We start from the raw sequence: 17172 nt of genomic DNA, 5'->3' as shown, positions 1-17172 counted from the left end.
TAGTTATGAAAAATTCTCCCCCAAACGATATCTCAACCTACAAATTGTAACAGCCACAACCAGACGAATTCACCGTGCCACTTGTTGCTTAATTCAGCATATCTTTATTAGTCTTCAGTCGGTGGTGCAGAAACAGGAAGTGACAACATTTGGCCGGCCACGCCTCCCTTCGTCGCACCTGATGAACAAGTGGTCTGGTGAATTGGTCTGGTTGTGGCGGTTACAATGTGTCTGCATGTATGCTCTTAAGAGGAGGAGTGCCAGGGCCCCTCGACACATCGGCATGGACGACTCCACCACAATAAGTATACGAGAACAGCATCCCGGGAGGTTACGAGAGGTAAAGAGGAAGCAAATCTCAGCCTACACCACATCTGCACTTCTCCAAGTCCTATACAGCTGTAAGACTTTGAACAATTACATAGATACATTTGCATATACGGCATACATACATTACCCGTACGAGTATCTAACCCAGGGAGAATTTGGCTAGGGTTCTACTCTATGGACATGTGTCTTTTTTCAACCTAATTTCTATGTAACTATATATATCTTTCTCAAAAAAATCTCTTGGAGACGTTGCACCTTTTACCACATGTTCCGTCAGCTTTGTCTTTCACAGGATGTTCGAACATCTTGGGATCATCTGCCGTACAGACACAATGTGAAAGCCCACAAGGGTTTTGGCTGCGCAAAAAAGAAATGCTCATACCAGTAACTTCCTGGGAAAATTCCTTCATAATGATAAAGGAAAAAGCACATGACGTAGCATCCGTGTATTTATTAGGATCAGGCTTGCTCCTAAATTGACCGTTTGATTGTGCAGTTGCAGATTCTTAGCTATAACCAGTTAGCGGCAATACCAGTGACTAACGGATCGCCGCTGCGTTTTGAGAAGCAAGGAAATGGAAGGTGAACGGGCAATTTGCTATGAAGCGGCCTTCTCCTTGTTAGGGAAGCTGTAAGCCTCATTCCAACACTAGCTTCTATGCATTTTGAAGAGCGACTTAAAAGGAGCAATCCATGCAATATCCTACATGTTTTTAAAAAAAAAAAAAAAAATCAGTATTATATAACACTTTTTTTTTTTCATTTTACAATTCAACACTTAATGGCATTTTAATGAGTTAATACACTGAGCATCATTTGCTTTCTATAGCAGCCTTTAGCCACCTCCCCCGCAGTACACAATCTTTGTAATACTTTCCTGTTTGTGATCATTTGTTGCCAATATTCCCAGCAGTTTGAGCTGCAAACTGTAAAATATATAATGATACCCAAGTAATATAAGAATACATTGTAGCTGCTGAGTTGCGCTGATCTTGTAGTCCCAGCGCTGCTGCGTGCACGTCAGGCATACTTCTGTAATTGGCTATAGCAGTTAGTCAAGTGCCTGCAGGCGAAGAGGCGCGTTGACGTGGCAGCGTTTTGGAGGAGACGATACATTTTGTCTTCTCAGGCGGCTGCCACGTGAGCTGGTTCAGCTAATGAGGGCGAACCAGCTTCGTGACGCGTCCGCCACGCCTCCCCAATCTCCTGCAGCCATGTTCACAGATCGCTGGGGCTGCCGGTGTGCGCGCGGCGCGTCGGTAGTATAAGCTCTGCCTTACACTGACTTCAAGATTGATTTCAAACTGAAAGGCTGCCATTTAGTGAACCCTGGGAAGCAGGATTTTGTTGATCGATCATGGGAGAACTAATTGATCGGCAGCTTAGGAAATTAGTTTTCAATAAAGGCTATCAAATTCTGCATTTATTAAAAAAATAAAAAATATTGTGTTGGTGTGTGTGTGTTGGTGTGTGTTGGTGTGTGTGTGTGTGTGTGTTGCTTGGATTGCCTCTTTAAGAACATCAATGTATGAAGATGCTGTGTGCCAATCTGTTTTCACGTGTGTTTGTCAGCATTTTAGGGAGTGGCTATTGATTTGACACTATAAATGTTATTAACCGTAACGATAAATAATAATGCCGTTTCAAAAATTGCCAATAAGCCGTGAATATGAATAGGATATACTGCTTAAAGATATACAATAACTAGCCACGGGCAGGAGCAGCAGGAGAATGCGGGGAGAAATACGTTATCTTCCTTACGGGAACAGACATGTTATACTGCGCTAAGCTTTTTAATAAGTTGAAATACAGCAAGGATAAGAAAAAAAAATATATCCTATTATGGCTAAAGTACAAAATATCTTTATATATCTTAAATTACAATTTTGTGGCGCGTGCAGAAAACCGGAAATTTAAATAGTGTTAGATAAACGGTGACGTCTTAAAGTACAGGTGGACCTCGGTTATCCAACGGAATCCGTTCTGGAAAGTAGCGTTGGATAGTGAAACCGTTGTAAACAGTGTGCTATGTTAGGCTGCGCTTATAGTGCCGGCGATGTCAGGCTACGGTCGCTGGAAAAATCAAATTGAGATGACTTCCAGCAATCGCGACCAAGCCGTCACTCCGTCACGTCGCGCTTACTATAAGCGCACGCGGCGGCAATGCATTTGTTTTGCCGCGACGCCGTCGGCACTATAAGCGCAGACTAAATCAGCTAGGGTAAGCGTCGGATAAGGCATTCCGACGTCGGAAAACGTCCTCATAGGATCGCATTGCGACGCGTCGGATATGCCGTCCGTCGTACAGTGAAGAGACGGATAACGAAGACCGCCCGTATTGTGAAACTGCGCCCACATAAAAATCATGAACAGCTGATTTAAAGGATTTTTCTGATATACTAATCCAGTATCTTTTCATTCGATGCTTGTCCTAACAGCATTACCGAGTCGCTGCCCATACGGTTTATTAACCTGACAATATGTGGCTTCTTGTTGATTCCCATTTGCGACTTTTCTCAATCAATGGAGGACAGCAGTCTGGTGCCTTATTTCAATAATCTGGGTAATTTCTCTTTCATTAAGTTTTTTTCCTGCTCTTCTGGAGCTGATTTCTTTTCTTATGCTAAATAGTTTTGAATATTCTTTGCCAGGATATTTATGCTGCAGCATAGTCTTATTTCTATTTTTGGAGAATAAACTCCGTCTTTAAAATAATTTAATAGCTTAAACAGCGCAACGCATCTTTACAAAGTTTTGGAAGGCAGCATAGTAGAATAGAAAGGATGCAATTATGGCCCTTTTTCAACATCAGGCAAAAAATGACAGTACCATGGTTTTAGTAAATGTCTTCCAGGCAGACCTGTGAATAGCTGTGATGAGATGCAGGAAACAAAGAAAGTTTGCAGCACATGTATCAAAAAGGGTTTTTTTTTTTTTTTATGTAATTTCTTTTAAGATCCTGAAGCTTCCTGCTCTGATCACAGGCCAGGAAGGAAAAAAATGTACCATTTACACTACAAATAACTACACGTTGTGCATGAAATGTCAGATCTTTAAAGCATATGGCATTCATAGACCTGAAACCAGTGACTCTGGCATATATCTGCACAGTGGCACAGTCATCTAATTACACCTTTAAGGTGAATAAAATTACCACTTGTGAGCACATTCACACGTCAGACAGGTCTGCAACCCTGCCTTTCCCCATTATCTCTTAGCAAACAGTGCCTCCACTGCAGCTAGGGATTCTGGGTAATGACATGCAAATGAGAACACAGTGTGCCACTCTTTACTTCTTATGCATTTTCACATGGAACGCTAAAAGCTTGTGTGTGCCGTATTACACAGCTTTTCCGCACAGCCTGGGTTACAGAACCTTTAAAGTTAAAAGTACAGCTCAACCCCGTTACAACGCGAATCCACTTATACCGCCATGAAAGCGCGGCTCACAATTTTTGTATTTATGAATACTTTACAACATGATTATTGGTGTCTTAAATACTTTATTGTACAATGCACACAATTGTACATTATTTCTAACGCGATCCGCTTACAGTATATCACAATGTGATTCTTTGGACCCCCAGCGCAGCGGTATATAGGGGTCGAGCTGTATTACTTTCCCGTTCTACTTGTCGCGTCTCCTTTCATTTGAACAATCTCACCTATGCAGCAAGTCTCAGATAAGTGGCTAAGCACTACAGAACATCATGTGCACTGTTCAGGTTTTTATTCTAGTAATCTAGGCTGCAAATCATTCCTCCAATATCTTAATTACCAACAGAAGATGCTCACAAAGCCTGACCAATAATAGAGGGTGCATTATTCCACAGCATGACTCCTCAACCAGTTCTCTAAACGGGTTCATATCTGTAAAATTAATTGTAATGTAATTACAGATAATGTAAATGTAAAAAAAAACAAAATGATATACTTACATTTGCAAGCACTTATAACATTTGTGTATGCATGTATATAATATATATATATTATTTATTTTGAACCTGCTTCTACCAATTTATTAAAGATGCTTTTAGCTTTATTCCTGTAGCCCCTTCACCTTTTTGCTGTGCTACGTTTTTTCTCCACACCAACACTAGTAACAACGTATCTGAGAAACCGATGATCCCCAAAACTAAAAAGAACGAGGTTCAGCTCTACAGGACCTTTTTATTCCAATGCAGTTATAAAAAAACAAATAAATAAAACCTAGATTGCAGTTCTAAGCATAAACCCTTTTGTTTAAAAAAAAAAAACGTAAGGGACGCAGAAAGTTCAGATATTTCTGTCTGTCTTCTGCAGTTTCTCTGGCATTTGTGACGTTTTCTGACAGCCACGAGCCCCTGAAACACTGGGATGAAGTATCTCAGGAAAGTGGCACAGATACCAATCAGTTTACGAGAGAGACTATTTTGGGCCAATTATTGGAGCAGGTCATCGTGCCAGTGATCAGCTTACACTTTAGTAATGCCAGGTCAGATATAATGGACATTGCTGTTTATAATATATCTTTTATTAGAGCATCCTGCATTTTTCATAAATATAAACATTTAGGACCCATTTTTCCAAGGTCCTTCCAAACACTACAATTCTACACCGCACCACACGCGCACACACACGCACACACACACGCACACACACACGCACACACACACGCACACCCTATCATCCTTTGTTTTTTTATTTTGTTTTGGTTTTAACTCCTTTGCTGCCGGAAGAGCCAGCAAAGCACAGCAGAGTAATGTGGTACTGGCTTCTGTGTCAGGAAAGCAGTTAATATCAGCCAGAATAAAGCCTTCTTTGCCTCCCACTCAAACCAATAATAAAAATCACAACATGTATTTTTTATTAGGACACTTGCAGGCAAGGTCTTATACAGAGCCACAGGGTTTGTTAATAAAATACATCGCTCTGCAGTCCCTACATAAGAGTGAGTTATTTTGAAAAGAAGTCCAAGCTTTCACACTGAGTTAGAACGGGTGACAACATTGTCAGCCGCATGGACTTCCCTGTCTTGTTTATATTAGTTGGGTACTTAACCTTCTGTGGCTGTCCCTTTACCCAATGCATCTATTTTACGTTCTTTAGGTAGATTTAAGAGATTTTAATTAATGCCATGGGAAAATCTCATGGAGGTTAGCCAAGTGTCCTAGCAGCTTTGGCATGGACAAATTAAAAATAATACATCCCTGCGATTTCTTATATCCTCTTTGATAATTGATATTATTAGGTTACGACCCCTAGTCTTCACCAATCCAATATAGCTATATATATATTACTGTCTGCTGTAACAGTTACTAAGTTATGGGTCTGTATAATGGAAAATAAATATACTTGTAGTCACTTAAAAAACGATTTTCTTTGGGGTGGCATTTTGAAATTTGGTGCTATCAGTCTGTAGGAGAATTATTTTATAGTAATCACACTCAGAAGGTACTTTATTGCCACCCACATTGCGCTTTAATTAACTTATATCAAGCCTGTCACTGGGAAAACCCTTAATATTGACAGGAGCACCCAAGTATTAAAGGGATTCCCATTTTCAGATTTCACTGATAAATAAACACCAACCACTTATGCACTTTTGGTTAAATCCGAGATATATATTTACAGTTGCTATATATGAAAAAAGAAAAAGAATCCCACCAAAAGCACTCTAGCAATAGTAAATAATGATAGGATTTATTCAATGAAAAAACACATGGATTATACAGTATTAAAACAGTCCCCTCGAAAACATGAGTTCTGGTTAATGCACAAAAATTAATGAAAGTATAGTGCATACTGCAATGGATAATAGTATGCAAGTTAAATAACGCCAGAAAATGTAAGTAACATACTCATATAACCCAAGACCGGCCGGTCAAAAAAGGAGGGTTAGTAAAAATTGGACACTGAATCTGTGTAGATACAAAATTATAGTACCACTCAACAACCAGCAACAAATAGAATGTGTGTAAAAAAAAAAAAAACACACAATACAATACAAGAACCATGCTGTATAAGTACAATAGTCACCACTGGATGATAGGTATAAAGGTCCTGTGGAGGAGATGGAGTGATAACAGAGCTGTAGAAGTCAGTATCCACTGAAAGTCCTGAGTCAGGTTGGGGGGTTCCAGGGGAGTACAGACACAGCCTGCCTATATATATATATATATATATATATATATATTCAACAGAAAGTGCCTAATTAAAAAAAAATATATATATATCTATATTGGGGCTGTGTTTGTACTCCCCTGGAACCCCCCAACCTGGCTCAGGACTTTCAGTGGATACTGACTTCTACAACATATATATATATATATGCGCTCTAATTTATAAAAAAAAAAAAAATATACATATATACTGTATATAATTAAAAAAAAAATATCAATTAGAGCATATATATATTATTTTTTAATTAGGCACTTTCTATTGACCGTCTGTCTCTAACACATCAGCTACTGACAGTTAACTAAAAAAAAGACAAAGATGACACAAAGTAACACATTAAAAACATAAAAACACTTAATTTTATTCCAAAATAAAACTAATTTTTTACAAATAAATACTGGAAAGCAGAATCTGTGATTAGTGTTAGTGCATGATGCATGTACAGGCATACCCCGATTTACCACATTCCCGTGGTGTACATTAATGCGGGGTGTGCCTGTACGGCTTTAACACAACAGCCAAGGAACTTTGAGATTTACATGTGCTTAAAACGCAACAACCGCTATAGTGTGTATATTAAGGGAAGCAAGTGGCTTTATTTGCCATCTAATTAACATTAAGACCGGGGGTAGCCCAACTCCAGTCCTCAAGGGCCACCAACAGGTCAGGTTTTCAGGATATTCCTGCTTCAGCACAGGTGGCTCAATCAACAACTGAGCCACTAATTGAGCCACCGTTGCTGAAGCAGGGATATCCTGAAAACTTGACCTGTTAGTGGCCCTTAGGACCGGAGTTGGCTGCCCCTCATTTAGACGCCATTGTTCCCCTCTTTTCCCATGTGTGCGTTAGCTTGCGATTTGAAGGGTCGTTATAAAGTAGGAAGAGTTTCTAAATACACATATTATAATGGGGTGTATCCAGTTCTATACAGTACCTGCTCGCTTCACTTTTTCCTGCTGGTGGCGTTTGAGGCACTAGGTCACAAATCCAGGGTAGAGGATCATGAGAAGAGTTCTCCCTTCCCTACTAGGCATTTTGAAATTGCGAATAATGTGCGAATCAAAAGCAAATTGCCTTTACAATGAGGGTAGCAGGACAGGTTTACATCCAAACACAACCACGTTCTATTTAAAGTCATTAGCCATTTGCAGTCTTGAATGTCTGGGAAGAGACAAATTGTGTATTCCCCAGTGGAATTTCTATCAAAGTCTAAGCTGGTTTCAAATTCTAACTCTGAGCATTCGGGAGCCTGATTAACATCCTTCCTAATCAAGAGGGGAAGTGCAGAGAAATATAGTACAACAGGAGCATAAGAAGTCAACTTTTTGTATGGTTTTTCTTCAACATAAGTGACAAAATAGCCTTTCGTGATTATATAGTTTCTTTATTTTCATAAGTGGGCAATTAATCAAACCTCACTGAAATGTTTCACTTAAAACAAACACTGTATAGGGCACTGTTACCATTAATATATACCTCATAAGTTAGAATATCAGGCAGAATCTTCTACAAGAACGTTCACTCTGGTGTAGCAGAAAAATATATTTCTTCTCCCGATCATAGTAATGGTGAAAATTAAATGAGGTGTATGTTGAAGAAGCATTTGTCAAGTAGTTAAAAAGGTGGAGAATATATACAATGTGTTCACAAAGCGTTTGGATGAAAGAATGCACATTCAATGAAGTTACAATTAAAACATAAATGCATATTTTAAAATACATACGTTTCTTCCTGTGGTCCACCAAACCAATGGCTTGTTTTGTTGAACATTTAGCAAACCAATTGTCCCCAAGTAAAACAGTAACTTCATTAGTTTGGACAAGTTTCCCAGGCATGAAGGCAAGCGGGCCAAACGGTACCTGCCAAAGTTAGGAACATCTTCAGAAACATAACATCAATGTGTGATTATACAATACAGTCTGAAGCAAACCTACTACTTCAGTCTAGCTCATGGACGGGCAACTCCAGTCCTCAAGGGCCAACGCCAGGCCTCTGGGATATCCCCGCTTCAGCACAAGTGGCTCAGTCATCACTAAGCCACTGATTGAGCCACCTGTGCAGAAGCAGGGATATCCTGAAAACCTGACCTGTTGGTGGCCCTTGAGGACTGGAGTTGCCCAGCCCTGGTCTAGCCACTTCAGACCATATCTTTAGGCTGAGATTCGCTAAGCAGCAAGGCCTCAACGCGAATCGTGGCTTAGTGAATCGTGGCTTAGTGAATCGTGGCTTAGTGAATCTTGGCTTAGTGAATCGTGGCTTAGTGAATCGTGGCCTTACAAAATAATTAAAAAGCTATTTAAAAAAAAAAATAGCACGTATAACATGGTACAAATAGGATATTGAACTATAGTACTTGTTTTCCACAAACAAAAAAATCTTGAGCTATAAATACATACAATTTCCTTTATAGGTTCACATCTCAGCATTTCTTCTTTTTACAAACAATGATTACATACTGTAGGTAAACTAAATACAAGAAACATTTAACTGAACACGGACAACTAAAAGTAGAAGATCAAAAGCTAAATAATAAAATAATTAAATTAAATTACCTGCGGAATGCACTTAATGCAATTTGTATCTTATGTTGTGCTCTATATAATAACCCAGTGTCATCACTGAAAAATAAACAAATAAGCATTCTACAATGGGATACATGGCCTTTTTTGAGCAGCTATAAGAAGTAATTAGACTTTCAGATTATTCCATGGTTACCTCTCTGTCTGTCTCTATTTCCTTCAACTTGTCAGAAGCATCCATTCTGTTCCCTCAAAGATGTTCCCTAAATACAGTGAGTGTTTTTCTCATCAGGGAGTCCAAATATACCTCCCATTTTTTTGGAAGATGTCCCAGCACCTTTTCTATGTCATTCATTACATCAATTCTTTCAAGTTGAATCATTTCTAAAATGCCTGCTTTTAGGTCTTTGATGAAGGGTAGGCTGGACCTCAACCAGTATCTAAGGATCAACGTTTTTTCAGTGGGAGTGTAAATGTCGGGACAGCCGGTACTGTATCTTCATAGTCATTTGTCTTTCCCAGTCTCTCCCCCCATTGTTTCCCTACATTAAATATTTATAATCCATAGTAAAAGTAATGTAGGTATTAGGAACAGAGTAACTTTGTGCCAGAATGTTACTATTTTAATACAGGACCGGTAGCAACGTATCACATTTGCTTTATGGTATTTACATTTTGGACTTCCTCCAGCCCTTTTGCTTTCTTACGGAGAGATTTTTGCCATGGGAAAATGCTCTAATTAAGATGATATAAATTTCTTGTAAGGCTGAAGATAAAACATTTCAACGTATTGGTGTCATTTTCCAAACAAGTGTTCCATTCCAGGAAATCTGCAAGGTCTTTTCTCTATGCAATTGGAGTATTGGCTCATACGGAGTTTGCTTGGAGGGAAACTTGGAGAGCATATAAAGAGATTATTTTAAATTTGGAGGATTTTTTGCAAATCAAATATGAAGATGTAACTTCCAGAGACTCTGAAAAAGTGTCTTAATAGAACATACTCAAAATTGTTTATTAGGAAGGGTAAAATTATCTTACAGTAATTGTTCGAAGGACTTCCCGATTTTGATTATCTATAAACTCTTTCGTTTGACCTCAAACCAAAAAGTGGATTTTTGAGAGTTGCATGTCATTTCCCAGAATCTCTTGCTGCAGTGGAAGCACTGTATGCTAAGAGATAAAGGGGAAGGACAGCATTGCAGATCTGTCCGAGACGTGTGAATATGCTCACATGTGGGATTTTTATTTGCTGTACGGTGGAAGGTTTGTCACTTTTTTACCCACCATAACTTGTGTGGTCGAAATCTATCCGAGCTGATGAGACCTAAAAGGTGAGTAGGTTAACAAGCTCTGAACTTCTGTAACCCCGTCTGTGCTGCAAAGATGTGTTATGTGGCAGGCGTAATCTTATAGGGTCCATGTTAAATGGATTTGAAGTTAAAGAGGACACCAAGCGCTCATTTGCTGATTTCCCAGAATCCCTGGTTGCAGTGGAAACACTATATGCTAGGCGATAATGGCAAAAAGCAGGATTGCAGACACATGCGAATGTGCTCACAAGGGATATTTTTATTTGCGGAGAACTGGAGGAAATTCCGGGTTATTGTTCAAGGTAAACAGAGCGACATGGGCTCCCCCCGCCCCCTCTTTTACATGCTGTTTTCTAGCGATCAACATGGAATTTTATTTGGCGAGGAAGAAGATCAAACTGATGGATCAATAGGTTTAAAAATCTGAATTTCCAAGTTTTGGATTGTATAAACATCGCTTAAAATGTAACCCTTGAACTGCTGGTGGGGTTTGAAACAGTTCAGCATTCACTTTAGGCCGCCCTCACCTGTTGTCCATTGGATATGTATAATCACTGGAAGCTGATCGATATATCCAGATCTAGCATTCTTACAGATGTTACAAGGACATATAAATATATTACTGAACAGAGCCAAATTATTATTAATTATTATTATTAAATTAGCATCAGTCCACAGAAGATTTGCTATAAAAGGATTTAAATAAAGACAACAAAGAAACCAAAATAGTTTAAAAATGAAAGATATAAATCAACAATACAGTCTCACTCCTTCCATTCGTAAACTAGAAAGGTCATTTCAAAACTTTATTAGAAACCAAGCGTCACAATAAGAAGCATCTCCATATTAAACGCAGGTATTTGGCAGATTATGGCACTACATAATGATGTACTTAATTTCCAAAGGTTATGTCAACCACTGAAAGACATTAAGAATATAAACGATAACACACGCTTTACATACCATGACATCGTATGATAGTTTGTCGGGCAACGTGCCAAGTCGCTCCTGGAGTGCATCATAATCACTTTCTACCTTGTTCCTATGAAGAAAAGTATTTATAGTGGTTAAAAACTGCTCTTTAAAACACAATGCTTGGCTAAAAAGACCTCACATTATAGTATGCAACGTGTGATTGGATTTAACCCAGCGAAGACGGTCTATATAGAGTGGTAACCACAGTCGTATATTCCAACAGCCCCAGCATCTCACTTACGATTCATACTAATAACATCTACAAAGCTCGTTTTTAGAACACCTTAGCATGTCAAAGATTGCACAACATTGGAAAAAAACAACACATTAATGAATGCTTAATTAAAAAAATACATATAGTTAAAAAATATATATATACACATACACACCCGTATGTGTAATTTACACTAACACATACAGTACATAGGTGTATGCATTTACTGTTACACTGGAACAAACCAAAGGTTGATACACCGTGAAAAATATGTTTTCATGTAATAGGAAACTACCTCCTACTGCCCATCTCTGCTGCAACTCCTCCATAACGATGAATTAAAGCAGCAGACACTCATTTTGCTTTCATTTTTCCACGTCAATGGTTAGCATCCAGTTGACTTTTAATATTTAAAAAGGTTTTAATAGGAAACGTTAGTCACTATGGAATTGCTAAGCTGTAAGCACAAGGCTTTCTGTGGCATTGCCATTTTGGATTTCTGCTGCTTGAAGGCAACATGCTATATGAATTCCACCAAAGTTCAAGGGACCGACTTACGTGGTATGAATGCCACTAAAGGAGAGCTGCAAAGTTAGAAAGGATTTATGTAGTGTGTGTGTGTGGTATGTGTGTGGTATGTGTGTGGTATGTGTGTGGTGTGTGCACATGTGGTGTGGGGGGATATAGATATATATATATATATATATATATATATATATATATATATAATACTGAGTTAAGTTATGGTGAGTAAAAAAAGTGACAAAAACCCTCCACAGGAAAGCAAATATGCAAATATAGCTGTATGCTCATCTGCATGTCTTAGGCAGGTCTGGAACCCCGCCTTTCCCCATTATCACCCAGCATACAGCACTTCCACTGCAGCAAGGGATTCTGGGAAATGACATGCAGATTCTGGGAATATATATCCCATTTAACACTTATTGGAAAAGTAATATAATTGTGCACTAACCCACATGAAATAAAAAATGACACATTTAAGATTTCATAGCATATATGACGTTTAGGTCTGAAATCTTAACTTCAAACAAGCTATGAATTAGTAGAGAGCCCCGATACTGACCAACGTGAGTTTGTATGTATTTTATAGGTCAAAGCATAAGATGGAAAAAAAGTGTGTTAACATAGGGGTGCTCAACTCCAGTCCTCAAGCCCTCCCTACAGGCCAGGTTTCAGAATATCCCAGCAAGGGAGGGGGTGGTGGGGGGGGCTTCAGGACCGGAGTTGAGCACACGAAAAGCAAGTAGTCTCCCCATGATCGAGGTCAAGTAAGGAATGTCAGCTGCATTTAATCTAACTACAACAAATACAGTATGTAAGCTTTTTTGTATTGATTTTAAAAGCTAATTGGTGGGCCCTGTTTTTTGTAACATTGGAATATTATCATCAGTTGGTGGGACTGATCCTTGTTTAACAAACACCCACACAATTAATAGATATATATTGTTAATAACTGCAGTATCTTATTTATTTAACTGCACAATTCCTTTCTTACTGAGGCATGTTTTGTTGGAACATGCAAAGTTCCTTTAACACAACAAAAGAACACAATGAAACACACACGCATTTACATCCAAAACTGTCTATACCAGGAGTGGCCACCTCCAGTCCTCAAGAGCCACCAACAGGTCAAGTTTTAAGGATATCCCTGCTTCAGCACAGGTGGCTAAATATGTGGTTTAGTCATTGACTTCTGGAACTATGTTCTCTGGACAGATGAGTCAAACGTAGAACTTTTTAGCATCAATGAGAAACATTATGTTTTGCGAAAACCAAACACTGAGTTCGAACAGAAGAACCTAATCCCAACTGTCAATCATGGTGGTGGGACTGATGGTTTGGGGCTGCTCTGCTGCCTCTGGACGGCTTACCATCATTGACACAACCATGATTTTGCATTGTATCTGAAGAGTCGAATACAGATTCAGGGGAGAATGTCAAGCCATCTGTCTGTGAGCTGAAGCCGAACCAAAAGTGGGTCATGCAGCAAGACAATGATCCTAAACATACAAGCAGATCTACAAAAGAACGGCTGCAGAAGAAGAAATTCCGCTTTTAGAATGGCCCAGTCAAAGTCCGGACGTAAACCCCATGGAAACGTTGTGGCAGGACCTGAAATGAGCCGTTCATGCAAGGAAGCCTTCAAATGTCACTGAGCTGCAGCAGTTCTGTAAGGAGGAATGGGCCAAAGTGCCTAAAACCCGATGTGAGAGACTGACCTGCAGTTACAGGACACGCGCAGGTGAAGTAATTGCTGCACTAGAGTCACATACTTTCTCACACACGGACATTGAATGTTGAATCATTTGTGGTTAAATAAATGTTGAAAAAGTATTGTTTTGTATAATTTGTTTGATCAGGTTATCTATTATCAGGACTTGCATTAAGATCTAATAACATTTTAGGTTTGAAATATGTGAAAATCCCAAGGGGTTCACAAACTTTTCATCGCCACGGTATGTTACTTTGCGCACACACAGTCTAAGTTGTAAGCCCCAATTTTTTTTAAGCCTTTGTTTCAATGTAGCACACAGAAAGCAAATAATTGGTGGTGGGTTTTTAGTCGGATGTGGGATGTATGCAATCCCCGGGTGTGGGATGTATGCAATGTGTCGCCTCCAATTCGGCTCCCCCGGCAACAAGAACTCCTCCACAAAGTAGCCCGGCGCACGTCGGTACTTGCGGCTTGCATCCTTTGCTTTCTCAGCTCTCTGCTTCACAGCTTGCGCTCAGTGAAGTGGCAACTTACACATTTCGTCAGAATGACCATCAGGGTGAAGTAGTATCACTGCTATTATTTAAGTCATTGTACCCATTGAACTATAGGTTATTATTATTATACTTTATTGATCTTAGGGGCATATCCTTCACAGGTGTACCAAAACATATTGTTATTACATTAGGGTTAGGTGTAGAGCTTTTATATATGCTATATAATTAGGCGCTGTTTCAATCTCTGTGTTGATAGATATAGATAGGTTTTTTTTCTTCTTTTTTCAGGCCCTTTTAGAAAGTTGAAGAGCCTTGGCGTCAAGAAATATGTACTACTACTGCAGTTATATGTGTTTATGTTTTTTTTTTTGTTTTTTTATTACTTAAATTTTTTTATTGAGCATTTTTGTACATACAAAATAAGGTAAACAAAACATACAACACAGAAAAGGGGGGGATACAGTAATACAAATAAACTGGTTGTGGAACAATAGAAGAGAGGGAGATCGGGGAGGGGGGGGAAGGGGCAGCATTTGTACCAATATAGCACTGTACACAACAATTTAAATACCACATGTATCACTCTGTTCAAAGTATTCTAGTCTATATATGGGGATATACCTGCATGGCGGAACCAAGGAGCCCAAGTCTCGGAGAATTGCGAGGTAGAGCCGTTCAGATAGGCTGAGAGTTTTTCCATATAGACTATATGCCAAATTTTGTTGTTTATTTGATTTAAGGATGGGGGGGGGCGGTTGTTTCCAATTTGTGGCAATTGTACACCGTGTAGCGTTTAAAATTTGGGATATTACTCTAGCTTTTTTTTTTGGAGATATTGGCCATTGGTTTTCCTAGCAATATATATACTGGGTCGTGTGGGACAGAGATTTCTGGTATCTTGTGTATTAAGGTGAATACTTCCATCCATGTTTGTTGGATTTTGGGACATGACAAAAACATGTGCAGTATATTCCCCACTTCACCACAACCACGCCAGCACAGAGGGGAAACGCCTGGGAGAAAATAGTGTAACCTGGCCATCTGAATATTAACTTGTAAATATTCTCCTTAATTACAACGCATGATGAATTTTTGAAAGCAGCTTCCCAGATATCGAGATCTATACAGACGTTATGATCCTTTTCCCAGGATACCATATAGTTATCGGGGGTTTGGCTGCTCTTGATAGAGGATAAACTGTGATATATTCTGGAGATAATGCCCTTTGTGTGGGGCTGGTGTAGACACCATTCCTCAAACAAAGTTAAAGCATGGGGTTGATTTGGCTTGTAGATTGATTGGATATAATGCCTAACCTGCAGAAATCTGAAGAATTCGGAGGAGGAGATATCATGGTTTGTTTGTAACGAAGCGAATGGGGGGACTTTCCCTTGGGTGAGGATATCCTTAACTCTTGTGAGTCCTTTTTGAACCCAGGTATGGGAGTGCGGGTTTCCTGTGCAAAAAGGAAGGGAGGAGTCTGAGAATAGTGGTTGCATAAGGGAAGGGGTACCAGTTAGTTGGAACTTGGTTTTGAGGGAATCCCAGAGATTACAGGAAAAGGATATCACCGGGTTCTTGTAGGTCTCAGGTGGTCTAGACTTTTTATTGAGCCAGAATAGGTTCTTTATTTTACATGGGGAACAAATCAAATCCTCTATCTCGACCCACCTCCTTTCGGTTGGGTTTGAATGCCAGCTAATAAGTTGCCCTAGGTGTGCAGATCTATAGTAGTTTTGTAAGTTCGGGAGAGCTAAGCCTCCTTCTGATTTGGATTTATAAAGAATATCTTTACGAACTCTGGGTCGCTTATTTTGCCAGACAAACTTCAACATTTTCTTCTGTGTATTATTTAGGTCTGTCTGACAGATTTTAACCGGGAGAGTTTGGAAGAGATAGAGGAGTCTGGGTAAAATATTCATTTTAATGGTGATTATTCTCCCAAACCAGGATATTATATATGGATTCCAAGTGGTTAAATCCCTAACTATCTGGTCGAAAAAGGGTTTAAAATTTGCGTTGTATAAAGTTGAGTAATCTTTTGTTAATTGGACCCCTAGATATTTAATATGGTTCGAATTCCATTTAAAGTCGAAATTTAGTTGGAGTAATTTTACTAATTCTTTAGGGAGATTTAAGCTAAGGGCCATGGATTTGGAATGATTAATTTTATAACCTGAAAGGGAGCCGAAATCTGATAGATCATGAAAAGGTTAGGGAGGGATGTGAAAGGTTTTGAGAGCGTCAATAGTATATCGTCTGCAAAAAGAGCTATTTTGAATTCTTCCTGACCAACAGGAATACCCGCAACATTGGGATTCATCCTTATCCGGTTCTATGGCTAAGGCAAACAACAAAGGTGACAGCGGACAACCCTGTCTAGTTCCATTTGATATTGAAAAGGGATCAGACAAGGAGTTGTTCGTCCTCACCGTGGCTGTTGGTGTGGAGTGTAGTGTGTTTATGCTATTTAATATTTTGGCTATGAATCCCATCTGCGAAAGCGTAGCTGACAAACTGCCAGTCTAATCGATCGAACGCTTTTTCTGCGTCTAAAGAGAGTAATAGAGATGGGCACTTTGTGTGTTTTGCTACGTGTATTAAATTCACCGTCCTTCTTGTGTTGTTAAGGGCTTGTCTGCCCAGGACGAACCCCACCTGGTCCGGATGAACCAATTTAGGGAGGATATTATTTAATCTGTTGGCTAAGATCTTTGCGTATAGTTTTAGATCAGTATTTAACAGTGAAATAGGTCTTTAGCTAGAGCACAACAGAGAATCTTTCCCCTCTTTTTGGGATTGCCACTATGGTAGCACGAAGCATATCCCTAGGAGGGGGAAGCCCTAGTAGCATGTGTGTGTTTATGTTATTTGAATAATTATGCAGCGAGAAAATCTGCAAAGGTTATTTTAGCCGTATTTTACACATGCA

General features: G+C 39.3%; 1 protein-coding gene across 5 annotated transcripts in view; it reads right to left on the bottom strand.

The window, feature by feature from the left end:
• URI1 (URI1 prefoldin like chaperone) overlaps positions 1-17172 on the bottom strand; it is a 70716-nt gene that overhangs the window by 23210 nt on the left and 30334 nt on the right. For 4 of the 5 annotated variants that reach the window (XM_075576316.1, XM_075576313.1, XM_075576314.1 and 1 more), the window contains 2 exons: positions 11282-11360; positions 8213-8348 (listed from right to left, as the gene is read on the bottom strand). In XM_075576316.1, coding sequence (XP_075432431.1) covers positions 8213-8348; positions 11282-11284 — 139 coding nt within the window. In that variant the 5' untranslated portion in view covers positions 11285-11360. Of the gene's footprint in view, positions 1-8212; positions 8349-9041; positions 9108-11281; positions 11361-17172 lie in introns of all 5 variants that reach the window. The other variant, XM_075576317.1, reaches the window with a different exon arrangement.

Source organism: Ascaphus truei, chromosome 19, assembly GCF_040206685.1.
Source record: "Ascaphus truei isolate aAscTru1 chromosome 19, aAscTru1.hap1, whole genome shotgun sequence".
NCBI lineage: Eukaryota > Metazoa > Chordata > Amphibia > Anura > Ascaphidae > Ascaphus > Ascaphus truei.
The sequence above is the reverse complement of the archived record's forward strand: the minus strand, read 5'-3'. Positions and strand labels throughout refer to the sequence as shown.